General features: G+C 53.9%; 1 protein-coding gene across 2 annotated transcripts in view; it reads left to right on the forward strand.

Annotated features, from left to right (window-relative positions):
* RUNX3 (RUNX family transcription factor 3) overlaps positions 1 to 21,486 on the forward strand; it is a 62,745-nt gene that overhangs the window by 22,156 nt on the left and 19,103 nt on the right. For both annotated transcript variants that reach the window (XM_089898832.1, XM_022551808.3), the window contains 2 exons: positions 11,855 to 12,123; positions 14,007 to 14,163. In XM_089898832.1, the coding sequence (XP_089754958.1) occupies positions 11,855 to 12,123; positions 14,007 to 14,163 (426 nt within the window). The remainder of the gene's footprint in view (positions 1 to 11,854; positions 12,124 to 14,006; positions 14,164 to 21,486) is intronic.

Consider the following 21,486-nt stretch of genomic DNA (forward strand, 5'->3'; position numbering starts at 1 on the left):
GCTGAGTGAGCTGGTGGACAGGACAATCTGGTTGAAAGAGTGATTTGGCCAAGAATACACACTCTCCAACTTTGATGCACCATGGGCAGTTTTGGAACTCTATGCAAATTTCAGCATTTTTGTCAATCATTTTTTCAGAGGTTTCGGGGAGGGAGGGCTTTTTCGGGGAGGGAGGGCTTTTTTACCTTTTGCTTTTCTTCTAAAATATTTTATTGTAAAATATAGTAGCAGGGAGTGTGTATAAATATTGTTTAAATGATAATAATAAAACAGACATCCATAAACCCCCCACCTAGCTTTTAAAAAACCCCACTAAGTGAGGTGGATGGACCTAGAGTCTGTCATACAGAGTGAAGTAAGTCAGATAGAGAAAAACAAATACCGTATGCTAACACATATATACGGAATCTAAAAATAAATGGTTCTGATGAACCTAGGGGCAGGACAGGAATAAAGACACAGATGTAGAGAATGGACTTGAGGGCACAGGGAGGGAGAAGGGTAAGCTGGGACGAAGTGAGAGGACAGTATTGACATATATACACTACCAAATGTAAAACAGATAGCTAGTGGGAAGCAGCTGCATGCCACAGGGAGATCAGCTCAGTGCTTTGCGACCACCTAGAGGGGTGGGAGAGGGAGGGTGGGAGAGGGAGGGTGGGAGGGAGACACAAGAGGGAGGGGAGATGTGGATACATGTATGCATGTGGCCGATTCGCTTTGTTGTACAGCAGAAACTAACACAACACAGTGAAGCAATTACACTCCAATAAAGATGTTAAAAAAAAAAAAACCCACTAAGTGGACCTTAGGGCTCCCACCAGTGTCCCCTTCCCAATCACATCCCTCCTTCTCCCTCTCCCTGCCACGGCGGGGCAGGGGAACCACTCTCCTGGTCTTTGTGTTAACCATCATCTTGCTTGTCTGTATGCTTTCTGCTTTCAGTGTCATTTTCTATTTATAAGAGCAGTCATTTTGGAATGAACTGAAAGGCAGCAATAAAAGATGTGAGCTATTGAACTACTAAAATTTATTTGGAGGGAAGATCATGGAAGGTGGTCAATTCTCCCCATTTTACAGATGAGGAGACTGAGGCTTGAGGAGGCCCAAGGTCACACACTAGCAGGTAAAGATGCCAGGGTGAGAACTCAGAGCTGGTAGACCCTGCATCACAGACTGTCAGGTCACAAATGGAACTTTGGTTTCACTCTATCATTTGTTCAATAAATGTTTACTATGAGCCAAACCTAGGCTAGACACTGGTACCTGGTCCATCCTCCAGCCCCATCCAACATTTAAATCCCCTCTACAATATCCTGGCCTCAACTTGAATACCTCCCATGACGGGGAGCTCTCTACCTCTAGAGGAATGTCTCATTCTGTCTCTGCTTCTTTTCCTCATATGGAGCCCAACAGCCACTGGCCATAGTTCCATCCCCAGCATTCGTATGGTCCCCTGCCACGCATGGGCTCTTCAGAGATCTGAAAGCAGAGCTCTCAGCCCCAGGCTTGCTCTTCCCCAGGACAAAGTTCCCAGTTGCTTTAACAGTTCATCAAATGACATGGCTTCAATACCCTTCCCCATGCTGAGGTCCCTGGGGGTGTCACCTAGGCCCTAAAAGAGGGGGTTCAGGGTGACTCACCCTGCAGGGGTGGTCAGGCTGTGGCAGCTGCTGTTTCTGAGCTCCCACGGGAGCCAGAAGCCCCTTCACGACACCCTTTGAGAAGCAGTAATTGCCCCGTTTTACAGGTGAGGTGGCTGAAGCTCAGGAAGGTGATGTGTCATGTCCAGGGCCTCTCAGCCTGAACCTGACCCCAGGGCTTTGGGGCCCCAGGCTCATGCTCTGCCCTCCAGCCCAGGCTGCCTCAGGGACCCTCCCTGCAACCCTCATATAACAGCCACCTTTTTCTGGACCAAGAGGGCAGGCTCCCCTCACCTCCATGGAGCATTTGGGAGGGAAGGAGGTTAACAGTCAGATACTGGGCAAGTGTCTGAAAGCACTGGGCTCACAAACCACCTAGAGAGTCAATGCCCTTGAACTAAGAAGCAGCAGAAACTTCCACAGCCAGGGTTCAACTCCTCCCAGAGCTGAGCTAGAGAACAAATTCAAGCTCTGAGCCCTTACTCCACACCTGCCTCAAAGTTTGCATGTAGCTCTGTCCACAGGATGGTCTGTGTCTACATGCACTTGACGTGTGCCTATGGAGGCCTATCTGCGTCTACACTACTGGGTCTGTGAGTGTTGACACAGACAGATGTGTCTCTGTGTGAGCGTCTTTGCACACACATACACTTAACTGTTTACATGTGCGGCTGTGACCTAGCAGTGTTGGCCTCCATGAGGACTTGTCCACATAGATGTGTGAGTGAGTTTGTGTGAGAGTGTGCGCATGAGAAGAGGTGTGTGTGTGTGTGTGTGTGCGCACACGTACCCTGTGTGCCTTGGGTCCAGTAAGATCTTTCTTCTCCTGGCTTTCCAGCGCTCTATCCCTCACCTGCCCCTTGGGTCCTAGAGTTTGACCCTTCCTCCCCATTTTCTAGCCAAATTATAGCACCTGGAATAGAGGCTTTTATTATGGAAACAATAACACAGCCTAAACGTGAGTGGGAAAAAAGGACATTACCATCACCAGGCACATTTTTTCCTAAAGAGGACCCTTAGCTGAGGCTTCCAGACCTGGGCACTTAAGGTGCCTGACAGGCCATGGTTACCTGTGGAGGACAAGACCAGAGTTGGTCCCTCCAAAGGTTTGTGCAGAGAAAAGCTAGGTTATCAGGCAGGAGCCTCAGAGTTGGGTCCGGCTGCCGGTGAGCATCCTGTGTGACCTTGAGCAAGTCTATGACCTTGCCTGGGCCTCAGTTTCCCCAGTCATAGATTAACATGGAATGCTAGAACATTGAAGATGGACAGTCCTCCTGGGGATCAAGTGTGGGCTAATACATTTCTCTCCCTGATGGGGTGTCTGAGGCCCAGAGAGCGAAGGGGCTTGCCTGAGGTTACCCAGCAAGGAATAAGGGGACGGCTCCCCTGGGGCCAGCAGCCAGGTCATAAGTCATGACCACCTTTAGGCTCCATTCAGCCCCAACTTTCTATGATTCATAGAGGATTGGAAGCCCTTTGTGTTTATCAAGGTATAAGGCACAACTGCTTCCCCAGCCAATGAGGGTAGCAGAGGAAAACTGGAGCATGAAAGAGTGAAGTCACAAAGAAGGACTTCTAGATGTTTAGGACGGAGAGTGGGGGAGGGGGGCCAGGACTCCCACTACATCCAAGGCCAGACTCAAGGCAATGACCCACACAGAAGAGCTAAAAATGTACAAGTGCAACAAACAACTATAAAACTGGGACACCCCTCCCCCTCAGCCCTATGGGTCTGGGCCCAGGTCCACTGTTGCCCAGTCCAGGACCGAGGGATCCCTTCCCCACTGACTGGGTATGACCATGAGTACCTTCACTTGTCAGGCCTCAATTATCCCTTCTGTTATTTGGGAATAAAAAAGCCTGACCGTGTGCATCACCATCCCCACTGGGCATGATGAACATGAAAGACTGCAGAATGGGGAGTGGTTCAGACACTTGCTTTGGAGTCAGAAGGACCTGACTCCAAATCTAGGCTTCCTTGCCGCATGGAAGCCTCTTTGAGCCTCAGTTTCCACATCTGCCCAATTCACGAGGTTGCTTTAAAGTTCACCTCAGATAATATGGGTGCTCAAAAAACACTCTCCCCAGGCCTGGGCCCATGGAAGGGGCCAGGAGACATGAGGCAATGGGCTGATGGGGTGACCTGTGGGCAGGACCAGTCATATCATTTGAGGGGCCTAGTGTAAAATGAAAATGCATGCCCCTTCTTCAAAAAGTATTAAGAATGTCAAGGCAGCGACGGCAGAGCATGAATCCAATTGCAAGGCCCTTTTGTGCGACTGCATGGGTCACGGGCCCAGGAAGCTGGCCCTGCCTGTGGGGCATCTGGGGCGGCTCAAACTCAGTTCAGGTTGAGAGACTGAGGCCCTGCCACTGTGGTTTCTACCACCGCGCGGAGGGCTACCCCTCTCCCCCGGGGTTGCAGCTGGGATCACGACCTCTGGGCCCTGCCACTCTCGGTGGCCATCGGAGGCCACATAAAAGACCAACTCTTCTCCACCTCATTCTGCCCCGTTTTTATCTCATGCCATGCATACAGCTCATAGTTGATTTCTTTCCGCAAAGGGCTGCGCTTTTTTTCTTTTCCAAGGGCGACGCTGGAAAGCCATGTGGCTTTTATTGCTGTCAGGAATGTCTGAGGCGTTCCTCTACTACCACATGAAATGGAGCCGTAATCTTCCTCTGCGTAAGGCCAAAGCCCCCAGTCTCCTCAGAGCCATCGGCCTCTGAGATTAATTAAGGCTTCACAAGGACTGATAGTCATTAGGACCTTTTTGGGGCGATGGAAAATCCCTAATGGGACTGGCTGGGCCCGGGAGGCACTGGGTGGGCAGGCATGGGGGGAGGTGGCATGGAGAGAAAGGCACCCTGGAGCACAGTCAGTGGGAGGCGGTGAGAGGGGGTTCCAGACTCTGCCCCTGGCCAAAGCTGCGACCTTGAGTGAGACCCTTCCCCTCCCTCGGCCTTGGTTCCACCATTTGATAAATAGGAGATTTGGATATGATACCTCAGAGCCCTGTGGAGTCTGACATTATAAAATTCTGAATCCTGCCCACAGTTCTCATGCCAGGATTCTAGTTCTATTCCGTGACTGTAACTTCAAGCAACTGACTCTGGTCCATGAGAACAAGAGCGTGGTGGTCAGGAACGTAGGCTCTGGGGCCACGCTGCCTGGTTGGAATCCTAGCTCCACAGTTTCCCAGCTGTGTGTCCTTGGGCAAATTACTTAACCTCTCTGTCTTCGGTTTTTCTCACCTGTAAAATGGGGGTGATAACTGTACCTCCCCCATAAAAATATTGTGAGGTTAGATGAACTTTAACTGTTGTCAGTAATGATTAATAAAGCTCAGCATTCTAACCCTGTGGTTCCAATCCTATTCGAAAATTGGTTTTTGGACTCCTATTCTTGCCACCTGATTAAGGTTTGGAGGCATTTTGAACCTGAAAGCCCTCCTGTCTTTCCTCTACTATAGGGGATGCAAGAGGCAACAGCCACTCAGAAGAGCCCTTTCCTTAACTGCCAGAGCGGAAAGCTCCATCCAGAGCCTGGGGAAAGGCCACACCCTTCCCTGAAGCCCCCTTGGGCTCCAAGATACCCAGGCCCCTCTCACCATTCTCTTGCTCTTCCCTGCCCCCCAACAGAGGAGTCCTCTGATTTGATGGCTCTGCCAGCAAGGAGCTTGGCACCCACCCAGTGTTGTGGATGGAGGCACTGTGACCAGCCAGCAGAGCAGAGACAGAGCCCTGCTCTGTGTCAAGGAGTCATGTTAAAAGAAGGGCCCTCAAGGGACTTCCCTGGTGGTCCAGTGGCTAGGACTCAGCTGTGGCCCCAGGTTCAATCCCTGGTGGGGGAACTACGATCCTGCAAAAAAAAAAAAAAAAAAAAAAAGAAGAGCCCTCGAGACTTTCTTGTTTGAACCTCTCAGGTTCTGAGCCCCAAAGGGAAGAAGCTCTTTACTCTCTGAGCCTCAATTTTCCCACCTGTAAAGTGGAGAACACAAAATCTCTACCCTGCGGAAGCCTCATAAGGGTTAGTGATAATTGGGGTGGCACTCCCAGCACACAGCAGGAGTCCAACCAATTAGGGCAATTGTCAGTCATAGGCCACAGAGTTCTGCCAGAATTATTTCCGTTTTATAGATGACCAAAGTGAGGAACAGGGAGGGTGGTAGGAAGACCAGACCCAGTGGTGGGAGCCAAAGCCAGAATCCACTTCCCTGGCTACTGCTGGGGCCACCTCCCCTCCCCTGGCCACACTTGTGCTGAGACCACCCCTCTGCCCTCCGTCCTCCCTCTCGCATTCCCAAAGCTGGGCACCCTCTCCCAGGAGAGCTACCCTCTCCCACCCTCTCTCAGGGTGGGAGTGGGAGTTGGGGGCTCCGCGGCTGCAGGGACAAGAGGGGACCCGGCACCTCCTGAGGCTCCAACCCGGGGTCACAGTGAAAATCATCTGGGGTACTGCGGGGAGCCGGCCCAAAGCCTAGAAGGTTGGTGAAAGTGAGGCCTGCAGCGAGACGGGGCACTTTCCCTGGAGCGATGGGTCGCACCTGGCCGGGAGGGGGCGCTGGAGGGACGCCCTGCAGCCCTGGCTCGCGACTCTGTCTGCGGGCTCCAGCAGGGTGGGCGGAGGTCAGGCCGCCCGGCTGTGGTGCTGCCCCCTGGCCTTGCAGGAGCTCCGTCCAAGTCTCCCTTCTTCCTTGGTGACTCAGGTCAAGTCTCTCCCCGTTCTGGACCTCAGTGTTCCTATCTGTATACTGGGGACTACAGCTGAGTCAGCCTCCTCCCAGGAGAGTCGGTTCCGAGGTGAAAAGAGAGCAGGCTGTGAGAGCGGATAACCCCTGCACCCGCTTCCCGGAGTCTGAAGGGTCTGCTGATTTCCAAGTCCACCGTTGTTTAACAAATTGTATTGCCTCTAGCTCCCCTACCATCATCACAGCTAACCGTACTGAGCTCTTTCAATATCTGTACACTGGGCTCTTCCCATTTCTTCATTTAACCACTGGTGGGGGGAGGGAGGAGGAACGTATATAACCATTTGAGGTGCCTCCTCCCCGAATTTTGAGTCAGATTGAGCTTTTAATCTGGCGCTTGTCCTCCTTAGCCCAGAAAACCTTGAGCAATGTTTCTTTTCATTTAAATGGGCGTAACACCTATCATGTACACATGAGGATCGAAAGACGCACTTAAAGCCCAAACACAGTGCCTGGACGTGATAACACCTCAGCCAACATGGCCGTTACTTCTCTTCCTACTTTATTGTCCAGGGGACCAAGGCTCAGAGAGGTGCAGACCCTGGGCAAAAGTTACAGCCAGTTAACGGCAGAGGCTGTAGCTGTGTCCTACTCACCATGCTCTCCCCAGCTCCCTCTCCCGCCCCTCAGAGTCTGGCCCTTTCCAAAAGAGAAAAAAAAAAAAAAAAACCCTGCAATTTGCAAAGCCGCTTGTCCTCCTCCTCCAGCCCCATCAGCAGGAGCCTTCCTGAGAGGCTGCCCAGGAGGGACGGCCTCAGAGATGGATTCTCGGGGGTGAAGGCTCCCAACTCCGGAGGCAGCAACCCCTCAACCGTATTACTGTTTTTCATGACCCTTTCTCACTAGTTATATATGTATGTTTTAATATATGATATATAGGTAGCATATATAATAAAACTTACATATGTATAAATATATTTCTGAAATAAGGATACAGACAAGTCCTAGTTTAAATAGCAGCATTCTCTTTCTTTTTCTTTCACATGGAACAATTGATGGTGTTTTTCATATGGTGAAACACAATGCCCCTCCCCGCCAGATTGTGAAATGGAGCGATTAGAATGACCTCCATTCACAGAAGAGGAAACTGAGGCTCAGTGAGGGACAGGAATGTTCCACCTTGGGTTCCAGGACACTAGGAAAGAAACAGCTTTCACCATGGGTCTCTCTGGAGTGGGTGTGGAGGTCGGGCTGGGAGAAACCATCAGCTTCTGCATGACTGTCCTCTGTCTATTCACTGGACTGGGGCTCCCATGAGACTCAGGATAAAGGGAACAGCCGCCTCCTGGGGAGGGCGCGAGGGCTGACAGTGCTGGCTGAGGTCAGTTTCTACTTGGGAAAGTGTCTGTGGGGAGGTAGGGGATGAGGCGAGTGGGTTTCCAGAGTGAGGGTCTGAGAGCCCAGGGGAAGGTGAATCCTCAAGGTCCAGGCACTGGCAGCCCTGTGATGGTTGCTGGAAAACCCTCCTGCAAGCTGTCTCTGCCTGGACATTCCTTAGCTCCCCCAGGCCGCCCCCAGGAGAACCAAGGGGGACAGGATTGCCAAGGACTAGATTCCGAGTCTGGGGAAGCTTTGAATTTGGGAACTGGGTATTTCACAAATGGGAAATGTGAGGCCCAGAGAGGGGAAGGGACTTGCCAAAGGCCCCAGACAAGGAGTGATCAGGACTTATTTTTTTAGTATAAACAACAGTGCCAGCTAGAATGGATGGAGCACCACCTATGTGCCAGGCCTGTGCTAAGCACTTTACACACAATTCTATGAGGAGGCCACTGTTATTACCCCCACTATACAGACGAAACAGATGAGGCTCAGAGAGGTTTTAAGCAATTTTCCCTAGATCACAGTAGGTGGTGGAAGAACTCAGGCAGTGGAACCTCAGACCAAAGCTCCTTCCACAGCCAATGGACCTCTTAGGTTTTCCAGAGCATATACGTCCACTATCTGGCACGGCTGGGGGGTCCTCACGCCTCCCCAAGCACTGGGACTCCCTAGGAATCAGACCTGCCCTCAGAAGCACTCTCTCTGGTGGGAGGGGAGAGACGCGCAGGCACCTCACTACCGGGAGTGTGCTAGGAGCGCACTCCTAGACATTCTCCTGCAGCAGGAGGATGGTGCCCGACACAGGGTCATTCTGACCCCATGGATCCCCTTCCAGGGGTGGAGGATACTGGCGGGAGGAGTGGCTCCCAGAACCCAGACTCTGCAGGCTCCAGGTTGTGTCCCTGTTTACCCAGCTCTGGGCCAAGGTAGCTCTAGACCTCTTGGCTTCCTCCCCCTGCTGTGGACAACTTGGCGTTCCCTTAGGTGGGCCGTTTGTCCATCGGTCCCAGAGAAGAAGGAGAGGAGATGACTGTCCACATAAGATGGGGAAGGGACAGGGTAACTGGGTGTCCCAGCTTGGGGACGGGGAGCTTTCCAACTGTAACTGTCCTTCGAAAAACGGGGAGAGAGGGGGTGGGAAGAGAAGGAGAGAGAGAGGTGTGACCCTAGGTCTGTCAATCTGGGGTGGGGACAAAGCAGGTTTGCCTTAGGTTGAAATTGGGAAAGAGCTGGTCTGTTCCTCTGTGAGTGCTCCTCAACCCCGGTGCTCCGGAACAGGACAGGAAAGTACTGTGCATTTCTGCCAGAGGGAACGTTCTGCAGCGGGTCGGAGGGCGCAGGAGCCCTCCGGTGTCCGAGATGCGAAGGCAGAGAGCGTCCTTGTCCATTGGGGCGGAGAGGGCAGCCTCTGGTCTACCACAAGGCCACTGGTTTGTCCGATACGTAGCGCACAGATGGTGAGGAATAGGGCGGGAGGTCTGTCCAGAAGGGGCAGCTTGCAGGAGGCGGCCGGCGGCGCCTAAACGCGGGACCGCAGCTGGCGCACATCTGTGCGCAGAGCCTGTCGGGGCATCTCCGCGGCTGGCAGAGTGCAGGCGTCAACTAGCGGTGGATCTCGGAACTGCTCCTCCCCCGGCGGCCCCGGCGACCTCCTACGTCTACAACCCAGGCTCCCTGGTTCTGGCGCCCACTGGCAGCGAGCGCCTTCCTTAGGGCTGGAGCCATGACGGGTCCTATGCCAGGTGCCAAGATCCACAGGAGTCCTATTCTCAGGAAACCCATTTGTAAACCAGCCGTAGGATGAGAGGGAGAAATCAGGCGGAGAGACAAGTAAGGGCATGGCTGCAAACCAAAACCATTTGACAAATCGGATTTACGAACCTCAGAGGCAGCGGGTCCTGGCCGCTCCAGGGCAGTGCGGCGTTGCCCGTCCTCCCTGGCCCCGGGCCCTACCTGGCAGGAAGCTCCCAGAGGTTGGATGCGCCCAGGTCCTGGTTCCTCACTTTCTTCTAGTTCTGCGGCTAGTGTCAGTGCTCACGTGAGCGAGCGGGCCTGAGCCCCGGCGATCGGCAACTCCGACGTGTAGGCTCTATAAAAAGGTCCAGTGATGGACCTTCGTCGTCCCTGTTCTCTAAATGGCCCGAGGGACTGACGTGAGGCTCCGACAGGGGTGGGGATCAGCTCTCCAGGTGGTCGAGGTTGGGCCAGAGCCGGTCCTCCCTGGAGCGGACGCAGGGCTTGATTTCGTTTGGCAACGACGAAATGGCTCGCGATGGGCCGGGGTCAGATCCAGGGCGAGATCTTGCAGCCACCTTCAGATCCTATGCTTCTTTGCTCCCGAGGCTTGGAATCGGTCGTTTTGCACCTGTCGAGCGCCGGAAACAACGAATATCCAACCCGATCTGCAAAACGGCGGGGAGGCTCTGCACGCGTTCGTTCCCCAGACTCCAGGGAGCGCATCTGTGGCGATAATTCAGTGTGAATGGCGGCTTGATCTTTCCAGTTCCCCTCCTCGATGTAGCCTGTCCCTACGCCCGCTCGCCCGGCCTAGGAGGCGGGAAAGGGATTGTTTGCCTGCTTGCCGCCGGGGAATGGTTGGGCCACGCGGCCGGGAGTGGGAGCGAGGACCCAGGGCCGGCGAGCAGTGCCTCGGCAGAGCTGTCTTTGGTCCCTGCCCGCGTGGCCCAAGCGCACCGCCCGGGCAGAGGTGGGCGTGGACCCGCGGGAGCCAGTTTGCATCCACATGGTGGATGAAAATTCCCTCCTTTGGAAGAAGGGGCCCTTAGCTTTGCAGCCATTCCTGCGTTCTCTGCACAGTTTTCCTCTCACGAGGGACTCGCGTCCTCTTCCACGATGCAGGACAGGGTTTACATGCGCGCGGGGTCGGCGGGGGGCGGGGGTAAACACTCGCGTTTTTCAGGCCCCACCGTGTTTTTCGAAGACCCTCAGGCCGCCACAACGAAGAACGACGCAGCGAGGCCTGCGCGATGCTGAAAGTTATTTTGAGGGGAGAGCGGAGAGAAATGGGGTTACTCGCCCCCAAGCCGATGAGGGCGCATAAGGGACACCCTTCCCTTTGTCCCCAGGTTGGCACCGGGGCCACCGGGGCCACCGGGGCCGGGAGGAAAGTCGCGCAGAGCTGGGAGCTGCAGAGGCCTCTGGCTCGCGCGTAATCTCGTATGCGGTGGAGGCTCTTGGGTCAAAATAATTTGCGGGACAGGTAGGGGCAGTGAGAAGCCACTTTGGGGCAGCTCCCCGCTAGATGTCACCGGCCTTGAGGCCCCCGCGGCCCCCAGCTGAGAGTGCAAGCTTCACAGGCCGAAAGCAGCTGGAGTGGGGAGGCCTGGCTGCGGGCGGCCGGGAAGGGCGACAGAAGAGCAGCTGCAGCCCCCGAGTCAGGAGGCGGCGGCAAATGAGCCTCTGTAGGGACTAGACGTTTTAAACGAATTCTTAGCCTCGGCTCCGGATCCCCAGAACTCTCAAGGAGCCCCGGGTTGTCGCGCTGGGGGCCCCCCAACCCCGGGCGTCCTCGGCGGGGCGGAGCCTTCCGCCCCTCCCCGTTGGGCGGCCTTCTGCGGTCCCCGTTCCTCCCCCGCGAGCGCTGCCGAGGTGCCCGCGATGGGGGCTCCGATTGGCTGCACGACGCGTCGCTCGGGCCGGCCCCGCCCCCGCGGGCCCCGGGGTACTAACCCCTCGCGGGCGGTTTCGGCACCGCCACTTGATTCTCGAGGATTTGCTCTGGGGCTGCGGCTGCGGAGTCGGTGGGGAGGCCGCTAGCGGGCTGCGGGGGCGGGAGGCGGCGGCGGTGGCTGCACAGCCCGCGCGGGCTCCGCCGCGGCCAAGGCAACCGGGATCGCCGCGAGGGCGGCCACACGCGGGCCGCTCGCCCAGGATGCGGGACTAGCGGACAGGCTGCGCGGCCGTCGGGGCAGCGAGGCCTCGCGGCTGGCTGGCCCAGGGGAGGCGTCCCCGGGCGCCGCCCCCTGCGCCCTGAGGCCTGGGCCCGGCTGCTTCTGCTTTCCCGATTCTCGCGGCAGCGGCTGCCGAAGAGGCGCCAGCGCCAGCCACCCCCGGGGGAGCCGCGCCGCCGCCGCCCGCCCGGTGCCCTGACGGCCGCTGTTATGCGTATTCCTGTAGACCCGAGCACCAGCCGCCGCTTCACACCTCCCTCCACGGCCTTCCCCTGCGGCGGCGGCGGCGGCGGCAAGATGGGCGAGAACAGCGGCGCGCTGGGCGCGCAGGCGGCCGTGGGGCCCGGCGGGCGCGCCCGACCCGAGGTGCGCTCGATGGTGGACGTGCTGGCGGACCACGCGGGCGAACTCGTGCGCACCGACAGCCCCAACTTCCTCTGCTCCGTGCTGCCCTCGCACTGGCGCTGTAACAAGACGCTGCCCGTCGCCTTCAAGGTGAGTGCGGGGCCCTGGGCGGGAGGACACCGGCCCAGTGCCTTCGGGCGTCTCAGCTGCTGGAACCAGGGCCCCCGAAAGGGAGGGGCGGGGACGTGCCCGCGACCCCGCGGCTAGAGCCCAGCAGCCGAGCCACGGGCGCTTTCGGCCTCTTTGCGCGCTCCGGCCGGGGACTTCGGCGTTCCTTCTTGGATGCACCCGACACGGACGACTTTTAGAGGATTTGGCCCCTCCACCCTTGGGGAGCCCTGCGGAGAGATGTTGATGCGGAAACGGGCGGATGGGGCTTCGCTCTTACCCAGGCCGGATCCCTCGGACACAGCCCTGCGAGCAGCGGGGCAGAGGAGCCCCGGGACCAGGGCGAGGACACCGGAGGCGGGGTGCGGAGGGTGGAGAGGGCCTACCCTCCTCTCAGAGGAGCAGCACCCCTCCTTCTGCACTGCTTCAGAAACACTTCCTGCTCACACCGTCAACTCCCGGCTTCTGAAATTTTACACCGGGAGGCTCTAGGCCGGGATCGGGGGCCTAAACGAACCCTAAACGGTTGCGGCCGGGATCCCGAATGTCAGGCAGAGACTGGGGGCGCTCCCACCCCTGGCAACCCCCAGTCATTCAGAGGAGCTTTTTCTCTTTGCTGGGGAGTAGGCGACTGTTTCATTTTCATTTTTTTAAGGGGGCAGCGAGATGAAACGAAAACGCCTTGGTTTTCCCCTAAACCTCTCACAGCTGCCGTGAGAAAGGGCAAGGCAGGAAGGGCCAGCGGCTGGGGGTGGCGGGTGCCTGAGGTGGCTGGAAACAGCGGCTTCTGGCAGCTGAGGCCGTCCTTGGTCCCATTAAGACGACTCCAAATTGGAAAAAGGGATGAGTGGCTCTTTGAGGTCTCCCGGGTGACATCTTAAAATACCAGTGGGGAAAATCTCCCGGGGAGAAGGGGGAGGGGGAAGCCCGTGTGACTTTAATCCTCAGATCGGAGGTTTTACTGTCACTTGGAGCTTAAAAGGAATCTTTGAAATTAAAAGAAGACAGGATGTTGACAGGAAATCTGGCCTTTTTAATCAGACCCCAAACATTTTCTCCTTGAAATTTTTACCATCTGGATCCCTAGTCCCTGCACGCGGTGGCCACGTTTAAATGGCTGTGAGTGCCTTTGCAGTCTGATTCCTTTTCAAAAGGCATCTGCCTCCCCACGCTCCTTGGGATGGGGGCGTGGGGGAGACTGTATTAGGGGGGCATCTCCACCCCCATCCTGCAATTCCCAGCAGGTGCATCCTCCTGCTATCAAAAGCCCCTCTCTCACTTTAAAGGGGTTTTCTGGACAAAACCCTCTGAAAACACCAGTTTGTTTTGCATTTTGCATTTTCCCTGCATAACGAATTCAGGCTCTGCAGAGGCAGATAAACTGGGCCTGGGCTGCATTTCAGGGCCACATTTTGTACCCCAAAGGGCTCTGGCGTTAATTGAATGTGGGGAGCAGTCCTGTTATTATTGATGATATTATTTTCATTTAGAGACTTGGTTGCTAGGAGCGTGTTGATTCCTCTTTTGCTCAAGCCGAAGGGAAGAGAGGAACTGCACCCCACAACATACTGCCTGCGCTCATTCACTGCTTTCGCTTAGATTAAATTTCATTGAAAGGATAAGTTGTTCAGGACGTGACTTAGCCAGCTGATCTAGGATTTGGGTGTGGAAGGTAGAGATTTTGTCCTTTGATTTTTGTTGTATTGGGGGGCAGGTCGCTATTGTTTTTAAACCTCTTCTCCAACCCGCATTTGAAAAATCTGCAGTGCGCCTGGGACCTAGGGGAGCTGCCCGCCCAGCTCCTCCCCTTCTTTCCTTGGCCTCCCCTACCTTCCTAAGCTGTCCCCCTGCCCCCATGCCCTCAGGTGGTGGCTCTGGGGGACGTGCCAGATGGAACGGTGGTGACAGTGATGGCCGGCAACGATGAGAACTACTCCGCTGAGCTGCGCAACGCCTCAGCCGTCATGAAGAACCAGGTGGCCAGGTTCAACGACCTTCGCTTCGTGGGCCGCAGTGGGCGAGGTGAGCGGGAGGGAGACCGCGCCAGCCCAACTTTGGCAATGGCAAAGGCGGGGAGAAGGAAGCTGAGAGCGAGGTCTTGGGGTCCCTGTGGCAGCCCAGAAACAGGTCTTCAGGGCCAGCTCTGTCGAAAACAGCGGTTTGGAACCCCTTAGGGTGTTACAGACCCTTTTGAGGATGTGAAGAACGTTAAGGTCTTTTGCCGGAAAAGACACAACTTTCTTCCCATTTCTGGGGTTTACTAACTTGTGAAGTCTTCCACACCTCCCCTCTTTCCCGGTTAAGCACCCTTGTCTCACAAAAGATGCTGGGAGAAGATAGTAGACTATCACTGTCTTCAAAATGGGGCCTCGTCGGTCTTTTTTGGCAGGATGCTTCGAGGCTGATTTAGACAAATCCTTGGTCTTTAGGTCCCCAGCGCCCCAGCCACTCTCCCCACTGGGGTGGAATCTCCCCCACGCTTTGAGGCTGCCTCTCCCCAGCTGCGGTCTCCTGAAGCCACAGTTTCACCAGTTCTTCGAGCCTTAAGGTGGTTTAGAAAAGAAACGAATGCAGTGCAGCATGCTGAATGTTGGAAAGCATAGCTCGAAGGCTGCCGTCTCCCACCCTAGAAACGAATGCAGTGCAGCATGCTGAATGTTGGAAAGCATAGCTCGAAGGCTGCCGTCTCCCACCCTAGAAGCATGGCTGGTGTGCCACCCTGCCTGTCTGATCTTCCTCAGGCAATATGAAGGAAGGCAGGACCAGACGCCGCTGTGGCTGCTGCCAGGGGCTGTTGAGTGGGAGGCTGCTGGGACCTGAAACCCATCATCACTTCTGGGTGGAGAAGTTCTAGAACCCCTGCCGGGGTGAAATGGAGACTTAAGGGCTCGCTGGCCCTTTAAGACCAGCCTGCCGAAAAGCGGGGAGTGTCCTTCCCAAGCACCAGCCGGCCCCTCCCGCTTAAGAAAGTAAGCTAGGTTCCCTCTGCTTCCAGTTGCGACAGAGGCTGAGGCAGAATGGTACTTTTCATCACCAATAAACAAGACCTGCTTAAGGTTTTAGTTCCCTCTGAGCCGCCAGTCCTGCTCGGAAAAGGGCATCTGGGCACCATTTTTTCCTCTCCAGCCGCTCAGTGTATACATACAAATGTCAAACATATTTTGACTTTTCAGCATTAATTAAAACCAGGGCATTATTTGCATGTAATAACTGTTTACTTGTTACTTTTTATGAAACTGAAATAGTTTACATTCTTTCAAACATTTCCTGTTCCTGTTGGCTCCCTTCCCCACGCCCAGATTTCTTTCAGACGTTGCCCTTAACTGGTTGCAGGTTGATGGATGGAAAATGTTTGCTTTTATGAATTAAGCTTTCATTGCTGCTCCTAATTAGTCTTCAAGCCCCTTTTGTCATCCCCAATCTCTCAAGCCTTTTGCAACTTAATCCCAGCCCCAGCCCTGAGTGGAGAGTCGCTCGCCACTGGTTGGTGGTAGCTTGCTTGGATGCAGTTGGACGGCGGGGTGGTGGCCAGGTCCGCAGGCCCAGATGGCAGTGGCGAGGGAGGCCCCCTACAGCTGCAGCAGAAGGGGAGGTCGGTCTTGGGAGCCCAGTAAAGCACCTACACCCTCTTCTGGGAGGTGAACTCCAGAAAGCGAAGAGATGGTGATTCTCTGTGTTACTGAGACCCTGCCTGGCCCTTCTGCTGCTGAAAACGATTTCTTTGTGGTATTTACACCCACAGACCCGCACCCACCCTGCAAGGCCCACTGGGAGGGAGATAGGTTTCCAAAGCATTGTGTAGCAGCGTGTTCCTGGAGCAGGCAAGGCTGAGGCTGGGGTCATGGCTCTGGGAGATGCAGGAGGCTGGGTTTATGAGACATCCTCACAGCCATTCTCTTGCCAGTCTCAGTGGTCCTGGGAGGCAGAAGAGGCCTGAGTGGGCGCTCCAATACCCGTGGAACTCGACGGGACTTTCAGACCTTGGAGGCTCATGGTCTTCAACAGCCTGGGCTCTACAACCAGCCGACCTGGATTTCAGTCCCAGCTCTGCCAGTGACTTGCTGGATGATATTGGGCAAATGGCTTAACCTCTCTGTGTCTCCGTTTCATCATCTGTAACATGGGGATAATAATGTTACCTACCTCATGGGACTTTTGTGAGCGTTAAGGAGACGGGTACTAGCATATCAGTTGGCACGTGCTGAGAGCTGGATACAGGTCAGAGATTTTGTTACTCCAAATGCCTGGGACTGAAGGAGATCTTTGCAGTCCCTTTGAATGGTGACAGTCACTGATTTTCTGATTATGGTGTGGTTTGGGCGGGGGTGGGGGAAACCCAGAAAGTGTGAGGTGTCGAGTGGGAGAAGTGGAGGCGGCTGGCAGTGAGATAGGAGGACACAGGGGTCCTGTGGCATGCAGCTCCGCATCTGCTGTGCCCCTCCTGCCCACTGGGAAATTCCCTCTGAGGAACAGATCGGTGGTTGACACAGACAGTTTGGGCCACTTTAGGAGGCAGGACAGGCTGGGGTTTTGGACTCAGAGCCTTTCCCTGGCTCTCTGACTTCTGCCAGAGCTAAGAAACCAGATGGAAACTTCTGCTTGTTTCCTTGCATTTTACTCCTTGAATCTGTCTTAATTCCAAGAAGATAGCTTTCCGTACAAGGCATACGCACAATACCACCCCAGAGCTCTCACGATAAGCCTGAAGGTGTAAACCAAGAGAAGAAAGGGAAGGAAACCAAGTCATTCTCCTGCAGTGATTAGGGCCAAGGTCCCCGCCCTGCCGGACGCAGTGCCCCTTCTTACAACAAATTTTTGCAGCACGCCCTCTACCATCCTACAATTGAAACGCGCAAGATAACTTAATCTATCCACCTGTGTGCATATTCAAAATCTATATAATTCCATAGCTATAATGGAGAGAAAAAGGAAAAGTAACTTATAATAATGTACCTATTTGAATATGTAAATGTTGGGGCGAGATGACAGACACTGTGAGGTGGATGGGTGTTTGCACCTCTAGCTGAAGCCCTGTGACCCCTGCGGCCGGCCTGACAGGCCAGGTGTACATGACTCGAAGTCTGAACGTGGCACTGCCGTCAATGACATGATTCGCTGAAGCTGTGAGCAATTCTTGGCAAAATTCTGAGCAAAATTTTTTAAAAAACAGAATTGTCTTCCCTCCCAGAAAATTCAGTACATATCAAAAGAATGTAAAAACTTTTTCCTTGTTTTATCTAAAACTGAGTTAGGCTCATGGCTCAGAGAATCTACATAAGCAAGTTTTTCCCACACGGGAAGAGTGAATAGTTGATTGCCCTGTGCAGTGCTAGACATTTGCATCCCCCCCCGCCTTCCACATCCCACCTCTTGAGGACCACTCAGCACACATCCCCAAAATGCTGTCTAGGAGGGGGCCACTGGCCTAAGTAAAGATGAAAACAACATGACTTCCTGAACTGTCATGACCTGGTGAAAAAGAAACCGTAGTGTGTGGAGACAGATTTGGGAGCCAACGTGTAGGTGCAGGCTTAGGGGGACCACTGGTGGGGGAGGAGTGGATGGCTTCCTGGTTGACATTGAACAAATCCAGAGGCCCCCAGAGATGTCCCCTCCCGCTGTCCATGAGGCCCCAGTGAGTGGGGCTTGTCCCACAGGAACCCAGGCAAAGAGAGACAGGGACTTGCCCAAGGGCACACTGCCAGACCCCGCTGTATCTGCTGCTCCATCCAGCGACCCAGGTCCTGCGGGGACGCCTACGGCCACTCTCAGCCCCAAGGAGCAACTATTTCCAGACAGGACTTCTCCGCCTCCTACCAGGGCCGGTGGGAGCACCTTGATTTGCAATTCCTGGGCTCCCAGCTGCTTGAGAGTTTGCCCAGGGTTCCTGCACAGTTGTCCACCTCCTTTGTCCCCTCAGCTTCCTGCTCTAAGAGAGTGGAGAGGTGGGCGGGCGGATGGGTTTGCCGCCAGGTGGAGAGAGAGGTGATGGGCGCTCAGGGAGACAGCTTTCCCCACCTGTGGTTCGTGGGGCCCCTGCCTCTTGTGGCACCTGACACTTGCCCCTCCCTCCCACTCCTGCTCCCAAGTGCCAGCCCTTCCCTTCCTCCCTCCCTGGTCTCTGTGGGTACCTGGGAGGGGTGGTGTCAGGCCTGGAAACTGGGAGGAAGCTGTTAAGGTGGGCTGGTGACCTCAGGGCAAGCCTGTGGTTTGCTGCCTGGTGGGGTGGAGGCTCCTCCCTCCCCAGGAGTAGGTGCTTAGGGTCGGTGGGAAGGGGCAGGCTCCAGTACATTCTAACCTTCCTGGGCGCTCTGCCTGGATACTGTGTGACCTGGTCAACTCATTGCCCCTCTGTGAGTCTCAGTTTTCTCATCTGTAAAATGGGAGCCGTAACCTGTGCCCTTAATTCATTTAACAAACATTTATTGAGCACCTACTATATGCCAGATGCTGTCCTAGGGGACACAGCAGTGAACAAGACAAAAGTTCTGGCCCCCAGGGAGCTTATAATCTAGTAAAGGGAGACAAAATAAAATAAATAAGTAGGTAGATTATTAGAAGTAATAAGCATTAGGAGGAAACTCAAGCAGATCGAGTGGGAGTGGGAAGGTCTTGATGCTTCAGAGTGAGCTTCTTAACCTTTCATTACCCCATGGACCCCTTTGACAGTCTCAGAATTGTGCTTTTTAAAGAATGAAATAAAATACAAAGGATGGCAATGAAAACCAATTATATTAAAACATAGCAAAACGTTTTTAAAAATTGTGATAAATGCGCTGCCTTGTTAGCTTGTTAAATAACAAGATCTAGCAACGGGTTTGATGACGACCGTGACTTTGAAGTTGTGACGAGCATGAAAGATATTTAAAGAAATCTGCAACGTCTGTAATGTGATATGTAAATATTTGTGACGTCTGTTGGTGACAAGGTCACAGGGACTGCTGTAATGCCTCTGTGGTTTGTTGTCTACGTTCATACTTAAGAGAGATGCTAAATTTCAGCTAGAGGCTAGGGACGATACAGTTGTCATTTTTTTCTTTTCCTGTCCCAGTTTCTGAGCCCGCTCAATTCTAAGAGGGATGTCAAGTTAAAAATGCCTCCTTAAAAAAAAAAGCCTCCTCTAGATAAAGTGACCAGGGAGGGCCTCACTGGAAAGGTGACTTTTCAGTGATGACCTGAAGGAAGGAAGGTGAGAAACAGAGCACTCCAGGGAGCTGGCAAGTGCGGGGCACAGGGGCCCATCCAGCCCTGGGCTGTCAACCTCAACTACGCATCGGCTTGGCACCCTGCGGTACCAAGGAGGTGACGGAAGGGTCAGAGGCCCAGGGACCCCTGGAGAGGGCCTGACTGGTTGGGGGAAGGATCCAGGAGGGAAAAGACCTCAGAGTGAGGGGAAGCAGTAGGGGGGAAGGAGGGTCCCAGGAGGGGTGGGGCCTGGAGCAGGAGGCCTCTGCACTTCCTGTTTCCAGAAAGCATGGAAAGCACCCCTGTGGTCTGAGTGAGGGCCAGGTGGGTGTCTGGCCCAGAGCTCCAGGTCGGGAGTGGGTTGCATTTCCACCCCTGCCTCCAGTTGGCAGCTCTGGCAAATCCCTCCAGAGAGGCCCCACTCTTCCCCAGTTTGAGTCACACGTCAATTTAAACCCCTTCTGTCCCCCTACCCCCTTACATCCCCCCAGTCTCAGAAGCCCTTGGGTTCCTGGGTGTGGCCCCGGGAGCCTGGCTGGTTTTCTTTTGTGCTGGGTTGTCCTCTTTCTGAGGCTGGAGTTTTCCCTCCATCACCGATCAACAAATACCAGCCATGCTAAGCTACTGTTTCTCACAGCCCGCTGCCCCCGCAAGCTTTCGTCTCCTACTTGTGAAGTGGGAATATGGAATCAGGCCTGCCTGCCCTGGAGAGGTGTTGGGAGGATGAGGACAGCCCTGGGGGGACACAGGTGCACAGGGCCATCAGCCCCTGCCCTCGGGGAGTCCCCAGGCCTGTAACTGGGGACCAGAGATAGGGGTGCCCAGAGGCAGGGCAGGAGGAGGCCAATTTGACTTGAGGATCAGCGAAGCTCCCCCCCCACCCCTCCCCAGCCTCACACGCATGGAGGCTTTGATGCTGGTAGAGAACAGGGCGGGAGAGGGGGCTCTCACTTCAGTAAAGATGCTGGGAAAATTGGGGTGCCCTTTGAAGAAAAACCCAACCAGTAAACCCCCAGAAGAATCAAAGAATTCAATGTGGAAGGTAGAGAGGATGGTGTTTATTGAAGGTAACCTTTCTAAACACAAAATGACAGGAGAAATCACGAGCAAGAGGTAGAACTGAAAATGCAAATCAGCTTGTGTCAGAAAGCGAAATGTAAAGGCCAGTGAAGTGGGAAACCGACTGCCACAAACAGGACAGGAAAGTGTTAACAAGCTTGATAGAGTGACTTTTCCTTAAGGCATTGAAACCTTAATGGAACAACAGTATGAAAGACCATGAAGCAATGATTTGTGCTGGATTAGGACAGACGATAAACCTATAAAAAATTTCAGTCTCACTAGTAATAGAACAAAGGCGACAAAGTCAAGAGTGTTTAAGAGATCTTTCCACCTCGATAGATGAGGTCACGAAGATGCTAACAGCATCACGGTAGACTCGGGCCCACACCAATCACGACAATCCTCTCCAGAGAGCCATCTCACCGGAGAGATTAATGCCCCTGAATCCATCCCAGCCCTCTGACGTGATGAAATCACTCAGCACTTCTTGGAATCTATTCTAAGGAAGTAAGCAGAGATGTAGACAAAGATTTTTATAAACAGAAGGCCATTTTCGTTTTATTTTAAATGGTAAAACAAAAATGATGATTTTAAAAGTTTTCTCCCCTCTCAGGAATTTTGAATGGAGACTTTGGAGCCAAATGTCTATCTAAAAATAGAACAGAGCTCTGGAAATAACAGTTGTGTCTACAAATGAAATGTCTGCAGTTCCCAAATCAGTCCTTTTTCAGCCCCAGCTGCACACGCCAATAAGAAATTAGCAGCAAGGTAACACCCAAGAGTAAGGAGGTGGATAAGTAAAAGGTGAGGCTTCCATGAGTTGAAATGTTTTGCAGCCATTAAAAATGAAGTTTATGAAGAATTTTTAATGACATAAGTGCTTATGATGTGATGTTAAGTGAACAAAAAAGAGGGTACGGAAATACTTATTTTAGTGTCATTGCAACTATGTAAAAACACACGCTCGCCCAAAAAGGGTTGCAGGAAAGAACACCCGAATAAATGTTAATAGTGTTTATCTCTGGCTAGTGGAACTGTGGGTGATTCTGTTTTCTTCTTTTTTATATGTTCTGTGTTCTCAAAGTCTTCTATAAAGAT

This window comes from Delphinapterus leucas, chromosome 1 (assembly GCF_059928025.1).
Source record: "Delphinapterus leucas isolate spDelLeu-1000000601 "Yukka" chromosome 1, BTC_Dleu_Yukka2, whole genome shotgun sequence".
Lineage (NCBI taxonomy): Eukaryota > Metazoa > Chordata > Mammalia > Artiodactyla > Monodontidae > Delphinapterus > Delphinapterus leucas.